Source organism: Harpia harpyja, chromosome 6 (assembly GCF_026419915.1).
Source record: "Harpia harpyja isolate bHarHar1 chromosome 6, bHarHar1 primary haplotype, whole genome shotgun sequence".
In the NCBI taxonomy this organism is placed as follows: domain Eukaryota; kingdom Metazoa; phylum Chordata; class Aves; order Accipitriformes; family Accipitridae; genus Harpia; species Harpia harpyja.
Window position 1 is genome coordinate 28,006,209 of NC_068945.1, and position 17,404 is coordinate 28,023,612.

The 17,404-nt window shown below is 55.5% G+C and overlaps 2 protein-coding genes across 4 annotated transcripts; both read right to left on the reverse strand.

Annotated features, from left to right (window-relative positions):
- Positions 1-247: 247 nt before the first annotated feature.
- LOC128143222 (extracellular serine/threonine protein kinase FAM20C-like) lies at positions 248-8,500 on the reverse strand. Of its 3 annotated transcripts, none has more exons than XM_052790227.1 (11): positions 8,033-8,500; positions 5,391-7,500; positions 3,709-3,884; positions 3,543-3,621; positions 2,942-3,034; positions 2,642-2,757; positions 2,154-2,334; positions 1,919-2,028; positions 1,141-1,222; positions 942-1,001; positions 248-855 (listed from the first exon to the last, which is right to left on the reverse strand). In XM_052790227.1, the coding sequence occupies exons 2-11, from the start codon at positions 5,867-5,869 to the stop codon at positions 621-623; spliced, it is 1,611 nt and encodes a 536-aa protein (XP_052646187.1). In that variant the 5' UTR covers positions 5,870-7,500; positions 8,033-8,500; the 3' UTR covers positions 248-620. The 3 variants fall into 3 exon arrangements, with proteins under 3 accessions (XP_052646187.1, XP_052646188.1, XP_052646189.1); XM_052790228.1 differs by having other exon boundaries at positions 5,391-7,725; positions 7,764-8,500; XM_052790229.1 differs by lacking the exon at positions 3,543-3,621 and having other exon boundaries at positions 3,709-3,846.
- A 1,835-nt stretch (positions 8,501-10,335) lies between these two features.
- DNAL4 (dynein axonemal light chain 4) lies at positions 10,336-15,158 on the reverse strand. Its single transcript, XM_052790230.1, has 4 exons — positions 15,075-15,158; positions 13,636-13,865; positions 12,729-12,812; positions 10,336-11,514 (listed from the first exon to the last, which is right to left on the reverse strand). The coding sequence occupies exons 2-4, from the start codon at positions 13,705-13,707 to the stop codon at positions 11,350-11,352; spliced, it is 321 nt and encodes a 106-aa protein (XP_052646190.1). The 5' UTR covers positions 13,708-13,865; positions 15,075-15,158; the 3' UTR covers positions 10,336-11,349.
- Between the last annotated feature and the right edge of the window lie 2,246 nt (positions 15,159-17,404).

Sequence of the window (17,404 nt, forward strand, 5' to 3'; positions counted from 1 at the left end):
GGTTCCCCGGGGGATTTGGGGGGGATACTGGGGAGGGGGGAAAACGGGGTTTGCCCCCCCCCCCGCCTTGCTGCATCCCTGGTGTTGCGACGGAGGCAGCAATGCCGGAGCCATGGGGGTTTTTGGGTGGGAGTGGGAAGAGCAGGGCAGGGATAAGCGGCGAGCGGTTGGGTGCCTCAGTTTCCCCACACGGGCAGTGGGGAGCGTCAGCTCTCTTTTTGGGGGTCACCAGGTCATCGCCAGGCTGAGGGGGACACAAGGAGCTTGCCAACCGCTTGAGTTTGGCAGGCCTTGCCAGGGAAAGGCAGGAAAAATCCCTACCCTTTCCTAAAAGGCTTTGGAGGGCTGAAGCGACGCGTCCAGGCACGCAAGGACAGGCCAGGGCTGGGAAAACCGCGCTGGTGGGGGAGATGTCAGCTTGTGTGTTCTCCACTAGGCCAACATTTTATTTAAATACCCTCCCCAGTCCCGGCTATCCTTACATCCCGCTTTCCCAGTCCATCGCGCCGCCGAAAGCCGACGCTATGCAGAGTCCGAACTGCACGCCGGTCCCCGTATCGCCCTCGGCAGCGCGCCAAAACACCCCAGCCCAGCGGGGTACCGAGCCCCCCCCCCCCATATCACACCTGTGACCCCACATCATCCACCACCACCTCATCCCGGCGAGCCGCCCCAGCCAGGCAGCGTCCCACCGTCGCCAGCACCTTCCCCAGGCGACGGTCCAGCGCCCGCAGGTGGGGCTCGGTCAGGATGGGTGCCAGGGGGTCGGTGGCCAGTGCCTCCCGCAGCAGGTCGCTCAGGCGGTAGGGTTGGGTGGCCAGCAGCTGTAGCCGCAGGTAGGTCGACTTCTTGATGCTGTCGAAGATGAGGAAGGAGAGGTCTCAACGCGGTGAGCCTCTCGCCGGACGGCAGCTCCGGGATGGGCGATGGGAAGCCCTTACCTGCAGCATTGCCGGAGCGGGGCCAGGATGGACGGTTCGTCGCGCGAGTGCGTGCCAAAGCTGGGGAGGGGGCGGGGAGAAGCCCGCCGGTGGGTGTCGGGGTGGTATCGCCCCACGTGGGGCACGTTTCGGCAAGACCCGTGGTCTCCCCCTCATCCCTTTGCTGGGATCGCTTCCCCCCGCACCCACCCCGCTTTACCCACGGCCGTTGTCCAGGTGGAGCAGGAAAGTGTCGTTCCCAAATTTCTCGAAGGTCTCGTAGTGGTGCCGGTCCATGTTGCCTGCGGCGGGGCAATAAATTTGCCATCGGGTGGTGGGTTGGGAGGTGGGAGCAGGGACACGGAGCACCCTCCTGGTGCGAGACCAAAACCCAGAGGCTGGGGAAAAGGGCTGGGGCCACCTGTAAGGTGCCCATTTGGTGGCCATGGCCGTGGGGGGGGGGACCCGAGCGGAGCCCCCAGGGCCTCCAGGCCCCTTCTCATCCCGGCAGCCCCGTGGAGGGACAACAGCGGCAAATGGAGCAGAAGTAATGGCAAAGGCACGGCTGGGTGGCCGGGGACGAGGAGATGGGAAGCTCTCCAAGTCAGATATGATGGCGGGGGGGGACAGACAGTGCAGGGAGGAAGGAGCAGCCCCAGGGACGGGAGAGGTGGCCTGGGCCCTGGGGAGCATCACCGCCGGCCCCGGCTCCCCAGGAGCTGCACGTGGGAGCTTGCCGGCAAGCGCTTCCCGTGCCCGGGGTGTTCAGCTGGGATCTCCTCCCTGGCATCTCTCATCCTTCGTCTTCTGCCTGGGATGCGCCCTAACAGCACAGCCCTTTGCCCTCGTTTTTGGGTAAGAGCTCAGCTCTCTGCAGGTTGAGCAATAGTTTGGCCAACAAACCTGGCAGGGCGCCGTACCGCGGGACATGGAGCCGTTTGGGTTTCCCGGTCCCTAGGGACCCCCGCGGCCCCCAGCGCCGGCACGGCGGGGCTCACCCATGAGGAAATCGAGGACCGTCATGTCGATGAGGTCGAGGAGGCGATGGCCCCTGTCGTAGGGCGGCGTTTCTCGCACCTGAGCGCAGTAGTTGGGGTTCAGCTCCCACCTGCGAGCAGAGGTCGGGGAGAGGGGGGGACGGACAGGGCCATAAGAGCGGCCGTGGGGCGGCCCCCTCCCATCCCACAGCTCTGCTGCCCCATGCCCCCCCCCCCGCCCCGTGCCCCGGCTCACTCAGCCTTCTTGCTCTTGTGGTAGGAGCGACGCCAAGGGCTGCGCCAGGAACGGCGCTTGGCCAAAGTCTTGTCGGGCAGCAGGGCGGCCACGGAGCCCTCCAGCCGGTCCGGCTTGCCGCAGAGGGCGTGCTCGGTGGAGCAGTAGTAGGAGCACTCCCCGTAGAAGCAGACGTTGCCCGCTGGCCGTGGGGACAAAGCAAAGGTTGACGAAGAGCGGGGAGGCAATGGGCTTTGCTACTCCCATGCAGGGTGAGGCTGTGCTACAACCCCCCCCCAGGTGAGGATGCTCCGTGTGCCGTGGCCACGTGCCACCAGCAAAGCAATGGCAAGGAAGGGCCTTGAGGAGCAGAGCCCTGGTGGGAGCTGGAGTTGTCCCCAAAGGGACGGTTTGCCCCGGTGCAAGGGGGAACCGGGGCAGGAGCAGCTGGCTCCAGGTGAGTTCCGTGTCGGTGGCCGCCGGAGAGGATGGACGGCATGAAAGCTCACCTGGGGAGATGAAGAAAGTCTTGGCCAGTTTCTTGTCGGTGGTGATGTCACGAATCTCCTTCGTTATATTGACCAAACGGCCAGAAACTGGGGGGATTCGCCGGAAATCCAGGATCCTGAAACACAGAACCTGGAACCATTTTCTTGCTGACCCCGGCTGATTTTCACAGCAAGTTATTAAAACCGCTGCGAGACGCAGGTATCCCTTGCAACGGGGAGGAAGAGGTGGGACGAAGGAGCGCTTTCTCTGCCGCTTTGCTGTCACGAGAGGGCAGAGTTGGATGCAAAGCTTGCGCTCACCTGTCCAGGTGGAAGGCTGCAATCTCCGCGTTGTGCCGCTCAAAGTCCGAGAAGTAGAAGAAGTCGATGGGGGTCTCCTGGTCCCGGGTCTGCCTGGGAGGAGAGGTGAGGGTTGGGGGTGATGGCCATGGATGGAGTCACCCCAAGCGTGGGCTTGGCTCCAAACCACCCCTCACCTTGTGTCCCTGGTGCCACTGGAGACACAGCCAGACCCAGTCTCCTCCAGTTGCTCCCTGATGGGTGGTGTGGCCCCAAACCCCCAGCCAGGCCGCCACGCACCCCCTGCTCCCAACCCAAGGGCTGGGAAGTCTTCATGGACTGGAGGGTCCTGGATGGTCCTCAGGGACCATCTTCTTCTTTCCACCACTGGAGGTCACTACCCCATCACAAGCTGCGCCCAGTCTGCCGCAAGCACCATCAAGGAAGGCGAGGGGAAGGGGACCACCCCGCTCGCCTCAATTTTGGGGTTAGGGGGGCTGAAGCGAGGCAGCGCACGAAGCATTTCGCCATTTCTCCCTCCGCGGTCTCCTCCGGCCACTCCTCACCACCTAATGGGACCATGCAGGTGGGCTATGGGGTTGTCCCCCCCGGCTCTACTCACTTCATGGGCTTGAAGAGGGCCTGCCCGTAATTCGGGAACGTCATGATGAGCTTGAGCTGGGTCCCGCCGGACTTCTGGACTGAAAGAGGGCACAGGGGGATGAGGGAGGTGGGCAGCAGGAAGCAGGGCAGGGCTGCGGGCAGGGGTGCAGGCAGGGAGGTGGTACCTGAGCTGACGATCCTCTGCGTGGCCAAGTCCCGGAGGAGGGTGGGCATCAGGGGGTCCCAGCGGGGGTACAGCTCGTAGCGGTTGATGCCGACGTGGAATTTGAGCCAGGTAGGGTAGGTATCGTAGGCCGTCTTCCCTGTCGGGAGGACCGTCTCGGCTTTACTGCTGCTGACCCTGCAGCCCGACAGCCACCGCCACCCCAACAATAATGACAGCGTTTAGTTGGGACGGGACGGATCCGGTGTCCCCAGGCCCTTCCTGGGAGCCGGCGCATGGAGGGTGAGGTGGGGGCAAAGCCCAGCGCAAGCCCTGGATGGTGGCAAAACGCCCTGCCCCATGCACCCTCCTTCGGGCTCCTGGCACTTGGGCAGATCCCACCCGTGGCTGGTGGCCGGGAAGACCCGCCAGCACAGCCGGAGGGGGCTCAGTGTCTTCCCCCGCATCCCACGCGGAAAATCCCTGGGCTGATCCTGCTCCTCTCATCCGTGCCTTTATTTCCCTGCCGGAGCAGCTCATCTCATTGTTTTTCCCCAAGGGATTAGCTCCTGGGAATACAGCCGGCTACAGCTGCCCCCCCCCCCCCATGCTCGCTGAGGACACACACACATCCGTAAAACAGGGGTGGAGGAGCTGGGGCTTCCCAGCCATCCCCAGCACCGACCTGAACTCTCACCCTCAAAGTCCAGTTCCCCTCAGATGGGTTTATCACCCACCCCTGGTTTCCCCAGGGAGATAAGTTTGGGTTAGCACTATCCCTGTCTCTGTGCCTCTTGCGAATCTGCAGTTTGCTGGCATTCAAGGTGGGCTCCTGGGGCTATCTGCCCCCGCTTCTGCACCAGCACCCACCTGCACTGCAATGGGCCAGTCTGGTCCAGGGCATCTATAACCCAAATTCACGTCTCTCTCTCTAGGAAAATGCAGACTGTGCCCCAATTTCATCAAACCAGACCCATCTCCCGTGATTATCCGTAGGTGAGGTGGTCCTCAGAGACAAGGCAAATGCCCATTTGTGGAAACCAGCTCTTAAACCAGCTTTTATTCTCTCCCAGTTTTAGCAGCCACCACGTTTGGAAGGTGTGCTTTCCATAAGGAAGCTGCTACGTGTTATTGACGCTAAAGCTTTTAATATCTTCCCTCCTAATTAGAGGTTAGTAGTCCAGTGATAAAAATAGGCAGCCGGCAGCGGTGAGCTCACCATACGGCCAAGCCTAAAGAGGTCAGGCGATGTCCTGCGAAATGCAGGACGGGAACGGTCTCACAGTTAAAGGTAACCTACATTGCGGGCTTTGCATCTCCAACATGTCAGAAGAGGGAGATAAAACCGGTTAGAAATCTGGAGTGGGGACTTCCTCAAATATATAGAGAGAGACCAAAGGCTAGAGTCTGCATTGGGGAAGAGAAGGAGACGAGGAGATGACCTAAAAGATACCCTACATAATACTATGAATAATTCAAGAGTCTCCTTTGGCGTCACCGTGTGCTACAGGCTCCCAGGTAGCAGCCCAGAAATTCAGAGCTAAGAGAGGACTTGAGGCACAAGAAGAGCGTGCTCAGCAGCTGGGGCCCCACCAGGGTGGGACGCTGGTTTACGCAAGGAAACGACGGGTATTCTCCCTGCTGCTTGTCCCCTCAAACCCAAGTATCCCCCAAAAACAGGCCGGGCCTGAGCTCACTCCTCACCATTCGTCACTCCCGCTGCTGCGCAGGCTGAATTTCTCCATGGGGTTGACGACAAACAGCTTGTCTTTCTCTGTCACCTCCGGCATGGGGATGTTGTAAAGAGGATGCTCGAAGAGCGCTGCCAGCTTTGATCCCTCGGTCCGCCCCGCATTTCCCTCTCCGCGCTCGTGCCGGACCCCCAGCTTTCCATCCCTTGCTTGCGGCCTCGCTCCTTGCAGCTGGGAGCCTTTCTCCAAGGAGCCATTGCTGCCGCTGAAATCCTGAAGGATTCGCAGGCTCAGCTTTTTGGGGCCAGTCAGCACAGGGTTGCCTGAAGGGACGCCCGAGGCTTTCGGTGCTTTTGCATCGCAGCTGCAGGGCCCGCGGGCTGCGGGGAGAGCCAAATCCATCGCCAGGTGTACCAGGAGGGCCAAGAGCAGGAGGAAGAGGAGGCTGACTTTAAATTTCCTTTGGAAAAGCGATTGCAGCCGGTGCCGCATCCTTCCTCACCCGAGATGCTCAGCAAGGGGTGGGCACCCACCCGGGGCTAAAAGAGAGTCCGTGCGGCCACAGTCTCTGTGCAAAAATAGGAGCGAGGCGTCCCGGATTTAGAGCATCGCAGAAAAAGAGCAACCGGTGCGAGGGCAGAGTCGTAGGAAAGATCTGTCACCGCGGCACCTCGCGGGGTGATGCCACCAGGCCGGCAGCGGGAGGTTGCGGTGGGGTTTATCAGCACTGATAAAGGGCGAGTTGGTACCGCCAAGGTTAGCGTGAACAGGGCAAGTTCCAAATCAATAGCCGCAAGGCTGGCTCGGGGACAGCGATGGCTGCAGATAACCCCCCACACCATCCTGTCCCTCCGTGCTGTCACCCGCACGGGGCTGCAGAACATTTCTTGGTATACAGGGCATTAAAGCAGTTCTGCCCCTCTGCAGCACCCACCCTGCCCATTCCCCGTGTCCATCATATCCACACACTCGTAATCCAGAAGAGTTTTTCTCCTGCTGCTCAGCCACAGCAGTTTTATCACCCTCCCCCACCTATTCAAAATCACTTGTACTAAACCCCCTTTCAAAAAACACTCAAATTAGGTAAAATGCAGGGGATGCGGGTATCAGCATCGCTGGGAGGGGAAAAGCTGGGCTGGCAGTGTTAAGGAAGGGCTGCCAGGCAGGTGAGGTTCACGGGCAGGGATGCTCCCAGGGCTTCTGAAGCAGGCAGGGGAGGCAGGCAGGCAGGAGCGGGGATGCTGCCTCTAGCATCAGGAGAGAGGGGCAGTGGGACCCATCGAGCGCTGGGGAGGACTGGCAGCTTGCGGAAGGGAAGGGCAGCCCATTTTTACAAGAAATTCCCTTTTCCAGTGACAGCCAGGGACACAGAACTGTGTTGGTGACTCGTAGGGAGGGAGCTTTGGATTTATTAAGGGACGGAGAAGCACGGGATCACCCGCAACAAGCCTGGGGGCTTGGGTACAGAGTCCGGAGCGATGTTTTTCCTCTTTTCGATTTCCCAAAGGATGAAGAGGGCACGTGAAATCCCATACATCACACAGTCCTTCCTCGCTGCATGATGTACCAGCAGCCAGCTTGGACATCCTCGCTCCAAGCCAGGGAGGGTACGATGAGCAGCGAGCAGGAGGGGGTATGCTGGAGACCCCCTCCCTCTTCTGCTGCCGTCCCTGCGCTACCCTCTTGCTCGCGCTGCCCTCTCCGCACCGTCCCATGCCGGCTCCGTCCGTGTCGGGCTCGGCCCCCTCCCAGTCGGTGCGGCGAGAACACGGTGTTCCCGGTGTTCCCGGCTCGTCGTGTCCCACGGCGCGACAGTTGCCTGGAAACCGCCTCCGGCTGACACCATCAGCCGCCCCAGATTCAGCCAGCCCTGCGTTCCCTTCCCGGTGTCTTGCGCTAACAAGATGGCCGATGGGAGCCGGGGCGAAGGGGAGGAGGAGGAGGAGGAGGAGGAGGAGAGCTTTCCAAGCCGGCTGGCGAGCTCGAAGCCCTGCAGAAGGAGTCGGGCGGAGGGGAGCAGATGGCTTCCCCAGGGAAGGGAACACGGCGTCTTGCTCCGGGAGGTTTGCTGGATCCAGTCCGGACGTATGGTTTGGAAAGAAGGCGCCTAGGAGGGGCTGTAGCTGGAACACGGGATCGTTAGGTCATTGCTTAGGAAAAAAAAAAAAAACCCACCAACAAAAACCATGTGCTAACTGCTCGCATCAAAGGAGCTGGGCTCGGCTCCCAAAGCAGGGCCACAGATTTCTTTATTCCAGAGCCAGCCCTGGGAGACTGATGGGAGAGTGAGAATACCCCTTCTTCCAGTGCTCCAAACCAGCTCCAAACTGGACTGAGGGGATAGAGACCTCCCTCCCAAGCCCTAGAGCCAGACGGGGACAGGGACCCTATGGGCTGAAGCCACCCTACTGACCGAGGGTCCCATCCCTGGGCTAGGGGATCTTGCAATCCTACCCCCGGCCCCGATTTAGCATCCCGTCAGAAAGTGGAGGCAGGGGGATTAGCTGGGGCGCTTGCCACCCTTAGCACTTCAACGCCGGCATTAAATATTAACTGAAGGATTTTTTCAGCGAGTCAGACACAAGCCTGCAGCAACGGGGAAGAGCCGGAGAGCTTCAAAGCCTGCCCCAGTCGCCTGACAGCATGTCGACATACCTTGTTGCCATGACATCATCGCAGGGGAAGCGGCTGAGTTTGCACCTCTTTCTTCCCATCTCCCCCCTCCTCCAGCTCTTCCTCCATCTTCCCAGCGCCTTCCCCACTTCCCAGCAGGTTTGAGTCACCCTTGGGGCAGAGGAGGAGTACATCCGAGGACATTTCCACTGCTGGCACCAAGTCAGGACTCCCAGGCAGCTGATAATGATGTTGCCCACCTCCCCTCCGCGGGGAGGGATGAAATCATGAAGTGCAGCCCTCTGAGCTGCTATCGCAGCTTTCTGGGACGAGCGGATAGAAAGGGTCATTTCGGCTGGCACCGATGCATCACCCTGTGTTTTTCATCTCCTTTTCTACATCTGATTCAGCCTGATGCTTTGATGGGTAATGGCAGCAATAGGCAGGGGGCAAGAAATGAGAGGGAGAGGAGAATGCAATAGCAAGCCACCTGTTGCCAACTTCCCCAGCTTTCTGCTGAAAATTTGTAAGGTAAAATCCTTCAGCAAGGGACTGCAGTTTTATAGTCAAAAGCAGATAGGCCCTAGAAGCTCCAAAGCATCAGTCACAGAGGGGTCTCTTTTGTGGGAAAACACAGGACAAGGGACCATCTCTGATCCATAAACTGTACTCGCCTGAAAATTACAGGCGTGCCCCAAAATGTGCCAGTTCCACAGCAAAAGGAGGGCAAAAGTCTTCTAACACACAGGGGCCAGCGCAGCATGGCTCAACTGGCAACGGGTCTGAAAACTGAACACTTGCCTCAGAGCAGGGGCCTTGACACGCACAGCTGAATTTTGGGAAGCTGAGGTGTGTGCTTTCGCGTACAGCGCCGATGATGGGCACGCAAACCAGCAAAGACAGGTTGGCTTCTTTGTGGTAACTTCTTGTGGGAAAGCTGTTAGCCTTGGAAACAAAAATAGCCTGCTGCTCTCCTGTGAGCCACCTTGCACTTACCTTGGGGGAGTTACAGTGTGGGAGCTGACTTGCTGCAAATTCACACCTAGCTCACCTCAATCTGTTTGCACGCCCATGCTTCGAGAAGGCTGAGGAGCGGTCAACGTTCGCTTATTGCCGATGCAGGTCACAGAGACATCAGCTTTGGTCAGCTGGTGGCCAAAGAGATAACAAACTGGCAGCAAGGCCGAAAGATTGTGTGCTGAGGTAAGCAGCTTCCTGCGATCATCTGCGGGTCACCACGACCCTGCAGAGATGCCCATGACCAGCGTGTCTGTGCACACGCACAGAGCAGTTAATTATTCATTAGTGTGAAAGAGGCACGATTAAAGTGGCTGTGGTATGTCTGAAGGGTATCATCGTGCTCCAATGCAGGGCATTCCAAAGACGCTGGTTTTACCTTTTCCTCTGAACCTAGAGGAGACAAAGTTGTGGAAGAGAAAATAATCTTTTCCACCTGCCAGCTGCAGGAAGCGCCAGTCAACAGTGCTATCTATCTTCATGTAAAGGCAGCCAGCTGGAGCGAGACAGATTAACCACACCAAAAGACAGCTCAAAGGATTTGGACTCTTCTACACTGCACAGCGATCCTGCTGCTGTGGTCCACCTCACATGGTACCAGCTACCTTATGATACCAGTTATGTGTCGTCCCCCTGCCACCATTCCCTTCCACCTCATCAATAAGGAATTATGTGAGAGCATGTCGGGCCCAGCCAGCACAGGTGGTCCAAATTTGAAATAATTTCTAGCTGTCTTCATATTACTCTAATTCCTGGCTTGTAGAAGAGCTCCTGACATGATGAAACGGAGGAAGGACATCTCTAGCATCACACTGAGGTTCACAGAAGGAACAAAAGGAATTGGAAGACCCTCCACCAGTTTGATCCAACACAGGCACTAATGCAGAAAGGTCCTTCGGAACTGAACTATGGGCTAGAGTGTGGCCTCTCATAAAAGACGAGGTGCCAATGGTACTGCTAGCAACATTCCGAGAAGGAAGTCTGAACATCAAGGAAGCCACAAATACAAGACCCCGAAGGTCAGAGCAGAGGCATGCTGGCTGGGCAGAGGACACAGGTACACTCCCTTGCTGCTACTGCTTAGACAGCTCTGGGGGCCTGGTAACCTTCCTCAGCACCACGGCTTGCACTGGTGAAAGGAATTGAACGGGAGGGGTGACAGCGTGTCTCTGGTACCGACAAGTCACCCAGGAAATATGCGGGATGGAGACTTGTCACTGTCCTCCACCTAAGCTACATCATTGCTTGCTTACTTCCATGTTTCCTGAACTACCTTTCCTTCTTGCCCTCCACTTTGGGATTTTCATTTTAGAACATACACAGAAAAGAACATTTTACTAAATTTTTATTGTAAAAACAGTTCCCCAGATTTATATAAATAAGCCATATACGTAACATACAATTACGTTCATTCCATCCTTCAACATTGACAGCTTTAAAAAAAATGAAATGGGCTAAAAGAACGCAAGTCCAAAAAGACATTAGGTTTCCGATGACCAAGTGATATCTCACATGGAGCCTCCTTCCTCTACCAGCCTCCAAACAAGATGCTGAAAGTACACAGCACTTGCAACACCCCCAAGAACTGACAGGGAGGCATTTGAGCCTTATGAAGAGTTCTCACCCACTCTGCAGGCGTCGTCAGCCGCCTGTGTTTTCATGCTATCTCAGCGTGCAGTGGGTGAGAAAGGAGGGGGCAGTTTGCATAGCAACCTCCTACACCCAGACAGCTCAGCTGTTGTGCCCTCCCAAAAGAAGAGGGGAAGGGCAAGCCGAGTCTGCTTTCCCATGGCTAACACCTCCACAGGCAGCCCAAAGGGAGACCATTGGCACTGCCAGTTCTGTTTGGACATCTTAGAAAGGGGAAGAAGGTATTCTCAGCATTCGGAGAGAGGAGAGACAGGTGCTGGTCAGAGCCATACCACATGGTAGTGGGGATGGGAGAGAAGAGAGGACACGATGTGGAACAAATGGGAGCTAAAAAAACCCGTAGGGCTAGATAGCACCTTTTCTCTTTTGCTTCCCCCTCCTAGCACTGCTGTATGGCTCTGCAGTGTGTCGTGAGATTACCTATTCCCCACCTCCTTCCTGCTTCAGCTCAAACACCAAGGAAAGAGCCACAGACAGATGAGAAATCCCACGAGCAAGGACAGGACAGCTTAGCAAGTTTATACACACACACGCACCAAGTATATGTATCCCACGGAACTGTTACGTCAGTATGAAAAAAAAATCTTGACGTTTAACTATTAAAAATAAAGCCCCACCTCCAGATTGTACAAAACCTGTCAAGAGAAGGAAGAAATCTCTTGTATGGAGCGAGTCTGGGACCCAGCCAGATGTCAGGAGCACTTCCAGACACACACGGCCAGGCTGCCACCAAAGAACATGTACAGCAGATTCTTCACCTCGTGAGTGATCTCAAAGCCAAAACCTTCCCCAATCACCACATGCCAGGAGGACCCAAATTTCTTGTCCATCATCTCTTTGATCATCTTGGCAGCGCTCTGGAGAATGTTAAGGAGGAAAGTGTAGGGTGAGACAGAGCAAGCAGTGAGTTTTTTATGCAAACATCCCCCTAGTCATCTTCTCCCTTTAACAGACTACTCAAGCAATGGGCAACAGGTATAGCAGCTGCACTGCAGGAACTGGGAGCTCCCCAGAGCTACACCCAAGGGTAAAACAGGTATCTGTTTTCAGCAGCCTCTGACACAGCAGCTAGGAGAAATTAAAGAACTGCATCTAGCAATCACTTCTCTCACTCACACAGTCTGAAGCAAGAGTTCTGGTTTAGATGCTGATAGAGTTACGCTGGGTGCAGTGAGCATGAGAGGAGATTCAGGTCACTAAGCTGCAGCTGTTTTTACAGGAGTCCATTTCTTTCTTTTTCCTCCAGCTAATTACCAAACCACTGAAACTAGGCTGACTTTTAAAAGGCTCGCTCCTCTCAGATCACACACTGCTTGATCTAAAAAAAGGAGAGAGGAAGATTTTGAAGTGACATGTGGTGTCTCAGGCAGGATGGGACAGAAGGAATCTCTGGCTTTGTAGCTTTACCTTGCTCCAACACAAAACTGCTCTGGCAACAAGCAGTCTGTGCCCTGCCCATGGAGCAAGGTGCATTTTCCTTTATTATTCGTTCTCAAAGGAAAAGGCAACCTTTCCAAAGACCGTAACTTCTGCATCACCGCCCATTTACACAGTCTCGTAATTTCATTCAGAAGGCTGAAAGCCAAAAAGGAAGACTTAACAGACTGTACCTAAAGGTTCAAAGACTTTCATGTACTCATCCCCAAAACAAAAGTCTCTTCCCCACCTCGATGGGGATGGCCTTGCTCAACGCTGAAGAACAGACAGGAAGGGCCTGTCTCCACACAGTTCTGAACCAAGCCCTCAGGACACAGGGCATTTTATGAGCAGAGTGGAAGCATGCCACAGGCAAGGCAGGATCAGGAAGGAGGTAAGGTTTGGGAGGCAGCATCGCTACTAATCTCTGCTTCCTGCAGGAAAGCAAAGTGCTATTATGGATCTTGCTGACAAAGGGAACCGAATCGGAGATCCAGCCAAGCTCTTTGCCTTCTTCTACCCTTGCTCAGTGCAGAAAGAGAGTAATAGGATGTCAGGATCTGACACCACACTGTCCTGCACCCTTAGCCCTGCTCCTGCAGGTACCCTGAGCCCCAGCAACTGAAGGCTGCCCATTTTGGGATTTGTCTAGTACCTCGTTGTTGGTGGCGTATTTCTCACATGCTGTGACACACAGCTCCATGGCCTCTACACGCATCTCCTCCGGCATGTCTGTGTGCTGGAAAGAGCAAACAAACAAGAAGAACTAAGCAGAAAAATAAGAGCTAGGCACAAGACAACAGTAAGTAGCCCTTTTGCGCAGGCTATAGCAGGGACCTAGGCTGCTGGGTGTGGGCAAAAGGCAGCTAGTCCCCGTTAATGCTTGCTTCAAGGTGGGAAGCAACACCAGCAACAGGGGCTTGTCCGTACGCCAAGCATTTCCACTGTTTCAGAGAACAGTAAATATGAAAATGGCTTACTGCATTACAACTGACCCCTTCATTCCTTTGTCCCAGCCAATGCAGAGTGCTTCTCTACCTAACACTAAGACTAGCACTAAGTAAGCACAGCTTAAAGGAGGAGATAAATACACTTGTCAGTTTTTCTGTTATAAAATGAAGGGAAAGCATGTTACTACTGCTCCACCCACAGTCCTTAATTACTGCTATAAGTATAACAAAGAAGTCTAAATTACACAGCCTTTTCTTCCTCTTCTGCTATCAGGCTGGCTAGCAAGATCTTTAATACCAGCTCCTCTAGGAAAAAAAGCAAGCTGCATCCAGAACACAGGAGAGGGCTCCAAAGCAGCACGTTCAGTCTATTAGACAGACTGCTTTGCCCCAGTCTTCCCCTGGCTGATGTGGGGAACAACAGTGCTAATACATGACAGAGGCCAAGGACAGGGAGAAAGCAGCAGCGATGACTGGGATCCTTCCACGGGACCATCAGTACACACGTTCTCAGAGCAACTACTCAGTGGGACAAATTCTAACGTGGAAGGTTGGTAAGAATGAAGGTAGAATTTCGTATCTGTAACATGCATAATCCATGCCTTTTCTTACCCTAATCAGTGGAAAGCTGTGAAGTCTTTTATAATCAGCCTCCTCCTTTTTCCCCTCCCCGGTGTCTGCCATGGCCCTTCCACAGTGACCCCAGGAAGGGGCAGAGGGGCTGCCCAGAGCTCAGCAAGGTGCTGCAGTGCAGACAGCTCAGGCAGCTGAGAGGAACACGGCTCTGTGAACACAGGCAGAGCAGCTTCAGCAGGAAGGGAAACTTCTCGGCCCAGAGGACACTGTTTAAACAACAACAAATACAGGAAAGAGAAAGAAAGCTTTGAATTAAAATGGAAGGCAAATAAAACTATTACGAGAAAATCATCCCATGCCAGTTACTTACTGCTTCTCAGTACCATCTTCACATGCCACGCACTTAGAGAGTTATCTTACAGACCATTAATGCAAACAAATTTTAAAAATGTATCGTCTTCCATAAACGCTTCCAGAGCCTTTCCCAGAAGCACCAGTCGAGCTTGAGGGAAGAGCCGAGTCAGGGTACAGCTTCCGACAAGGGAGGGGAGAACAATACATCAGCCCTTATGTCTATCGATTAATTCTGAAAGGATTTTCCCAGAACAGTATTATCTGTGAGGGTTTCAAACTGCGCATGACAAGCGAAGGGTACGAGTATTTTAGGAACAGAAACAGCATCCATGTCTGGACAGAAATATTTAACAGGAACATCTTGGTCTGGTTTGTGCACTTGCTCCTCATGTCCCCAAGTATTTGTCAGCTGGTGAGGACCGTATGGGAAAACGCCGGACCGTACCTCTGGGCCTAATGACCAACCAGCCTCTAGCTGGGCAATGCAGAGGCACAGCACTGTCTGACTGGCAGATTCAGAACGTTTCACCGTGGTCTTCCCCCTGCTTCTCTTATCCAGAACAAAGCACCTTCCTCTCCTACCCAGGGGAAGCAAGGGTGATCCCATATTAAAGGGAAAACAAAACAAACACGGCGTCAGGCAACACGGACCAAGTGTTTATGCCAAGCACGTAGAGTTGCTGGCTAAAGCACTAACTCTGACAGACTACCGGCTCTCGCACAAGGGACCGTGGGACCAAGGCAGGCCACCGGGGGCTGCCCCACGGGCCGGCGGCCGTTTCCCCGGGGAGAAGCCACCGACGGACGGCTGCGTTGGTTAAAAAGACAGGGCAGGGAGACAGTCTGGGAGCAGCCCGCCAGCCGTGAGTCCGGAAAGACACACCACAACCCCGGCGGCGACCGGAGGTAGGGTGGGGGAACAGAGATCGGAACCACCGGGCACCGGCGGTGGTGGAAAACGGTCCGAGCGGGCCGCACGCCCGAAGCGGCCCCCTCAGGCCGGCCCGCCGCCAGGGAGGGAAGGAAAGGAAGGGCAAGCAGGCTCGGGAAGACGGCCCTGAGCGGAGCAAGGGGAAAGGGACAAGGGGGCTCCGGCGGCGGCGGCGCCGCCGCCGCCTCACCTGCGCCGCTGCCGCGGCCCGCACCGCCGCCCCAGCGCCGGTTGCTAAGGAAGAGCCGTGCTTGTCATAGCAACCGGCTCAGGAAGTCCCACCCACCTCACCGTCCATTGGATGTGAGAGCGCAGCCCGGCGCTTCTGATTGGTGGACTGCCTTGTCGGCTACCTCCAGGGGGCTTAGGCGGGCGGTGGAGGTTAGGGTGGCCGTGGGGTGCCTGTTCTTCGCCGACCTCCCCCGCCGCCAACCCGGGCCCGGTGTCCCTGACAGGAGAAGGGGATCGCCGGGGTTGGGGGGGGGTCCCTCGTTAAACAACCCCGCCGTGGCGAGCGGGAAAGGCCCGTAGGAGCCGCAGCTGTGCCCCCGTGAGAGCCAGGCCCGGGCCTGTGCCCTTCCCCTCGGTGGGACGCCCTCAGGGCTGGGTCGGGAGCTGCTGGGAGGGAAGGGTGTCCCTCCCGCCGGCCTGGGCTTGGAAAAGGGGGTTCCAGGAGGATCCCGGCCTTCCTGCCCTTTCCATCTGACGGTGGCGGGGTGGGTTTCGGCTGGGCAGGCTGCAGGGACGGGCTCTGAGCTGCAGCCGAACCGCTTTGTATCTGGAGACTCGGTATTTTTCTGGCTTAAAACCCTTTTGGGGCCTCGTTCTACCTTTTGGGTTAAACAGCGAGGATAAATATTGAAGCGGTTTGGGGCAATTCAGGTTTTTTTTTTTTTAGATCTGTTTTCATTGTATGGGAGAGGCAACCGCTCATGTTTGCATGTTGGTGCAACTGGAAAGAAGGAGAAAGTCTGTGAGGATGGGTCGTGAGTTTGCAAACAGCTCCTATAACGCTAGCTCCCCATCCCCACTGAGCTCAATGACCCCCTCCCACCTTCCATGGCCTTTATATTTGTAATGTCTGTTTGCTTTGAGGTTTTCCTTGACTCTCGGCTCTCTGGGAAACCTGTGTTGTCTCTGCATCCTGCTAGCCAAACACTGATTGCCTTTAAACCAGGGCTTAAACAGTTTCCTGGGGGTCTACGATTGTATTCGTCTGAAATTAATACAGGTGGAGAAGCAGCAAGCTCCAGGATAATACCGAGGGGAAAGACTTCTCCTGAGCAAAGCCCTAGTTGCTGCGCATGATGCCTGGGTTTCCATTGGGGCCCTTCGCTTTTCTTGCAGGGTGGCTCGTGGGCCTGATCTTTCATGCGGTCTTTTGGCTGGTGTATGTCTGAAACGTCCTCATTGCTGGCTGTCTGCTGAAAGAATAATTGCTTTCTAGCTCTCTGAGAAGGAAAAGAGTGGGGGAGGAACAAGCTGGGCACTCTCCTGCCCCTGCCAGCTCGTGAAGAAGTCCTCTTCCCTCACCATAATTTCCAAGCACCCCCCTCTGCCCTATAACCATAGGGAAGACATCTTGTTGTCTCTTTTGCTGGTGTAACAGTCAATCAGACCTCCTGGTTGTCGTTTGGCTGACAAAGCAGCGGTGGAGGCAGCAGAGCCGGCTCTCGGCTCAGAAAGACAACGCTGCAGTGATCATTCATCTTTCCCTTTGCCTTTGCTGCCGGTGGTGACAGAAATGAAGCACTGCCTCCTGTCCCCTCGTTCTCCTACGGCTCCTACCTCCTGCGCTGATTTCTTCTCCTTTCAGCAAGCATCAGCCTCTTGCAACAGGGCAGGCGCAGAGCTAAAATCTGTCAAGAGACAGATAAAAGCTGGGAGATCATCTTTTTTTTTTTTTTTTTTGCAGAGGAGATAATTAGGAATAGAATCTCTGTGAGGAAGAAGATCTTTCCATCATCATTACTTTATCTCCAGGCAGCTACTCTAATCTCTCTGGGGACACAGCGCTTTCAAGCATCGTATTCTTGCTGTGGTTTTTTTAATGCTTTAATCCCTATGTAGTTCACCCACTTTTGCTACTAAGCAGCAAGTCGGCGCGAGCTGGTGTGTTTGTGTGCGTATGCCTCTGTTCGTGTGTGTGTGGAGGCGGGAGGGAGCGCGCATGTGTATGTGATTCTGGGTTCAATTAAATGTACTTTGGTTTTGATCAATGTGTCCCCAGAGAGTGTTTCCCTCAGGAAGTGCTGGGACTGGTTGTAAGGATTATTCATCAGCAGCTCCTAGGTGAAAAGCTAAGGAAAAATGGCCAAACCCCCAACTGCAGAGGGCCCAAAGATAGGAATGCCGTGGTTTTTGTGATTGTGGTGGGTGATGCAGCGGGGCTGCAAGGTAGAGATACCTCCTGAGGAAGCAGAGCATCCCGCTCGCCTGTCCCCGTCCACTATGGCTTAGCAAAATATGGGCAGTTCTTTTCTGGACCCTCAAGTGCAGGGTTTCCACGGGCTGCCTCTC

Bases quoted from the DNA above. Each gene is read 5' to 3' on its own strand.
- LOC128143222 (XM_052790227.1), bottom strand. From the start codon at position 5,869: ATGCGGCACCGGCTGCAATCGCTTTTCCAAAGGAAATTTAAAGTCAGC. The intron at 3,885-5,390 runs GTGAGGAGTGAG...GTCGGGCTGCAG, and splicing joins AGCAGCGGGAGTGACGAATG to GGTCAGCAGCAGTAAAGCCG. The intron at 2,029-2,153 runs GTGAGCCGGGGC...CTCTGCTCGCAG, and splicing joins CACAAGAGCAAGAAGGCTGA to GTGGGAGCTGAACCCCAACT.
- DNAL4 (XM_052790230.1), bottom strand. From the start codon at position 13,707: ATGGCAGACACCGGGGAGGGGAAAAAGGAGGAGGCTGATTATAAAAGA. The intron at 12,813-13,635 runs GTAAGAAAAGGC...TGCTCTTTCCAG, and splicing joins ACAGCTTTCCACTGATTAGG to CACACAGACATGCCGGAGGA. The intron at 11,515-12,728 runs GTACTAGACAAA...AACATTCTCCAG, and splicing joins AATACGCCACCAACAACGAG to AGCGCTGCCAAGATGATCAA.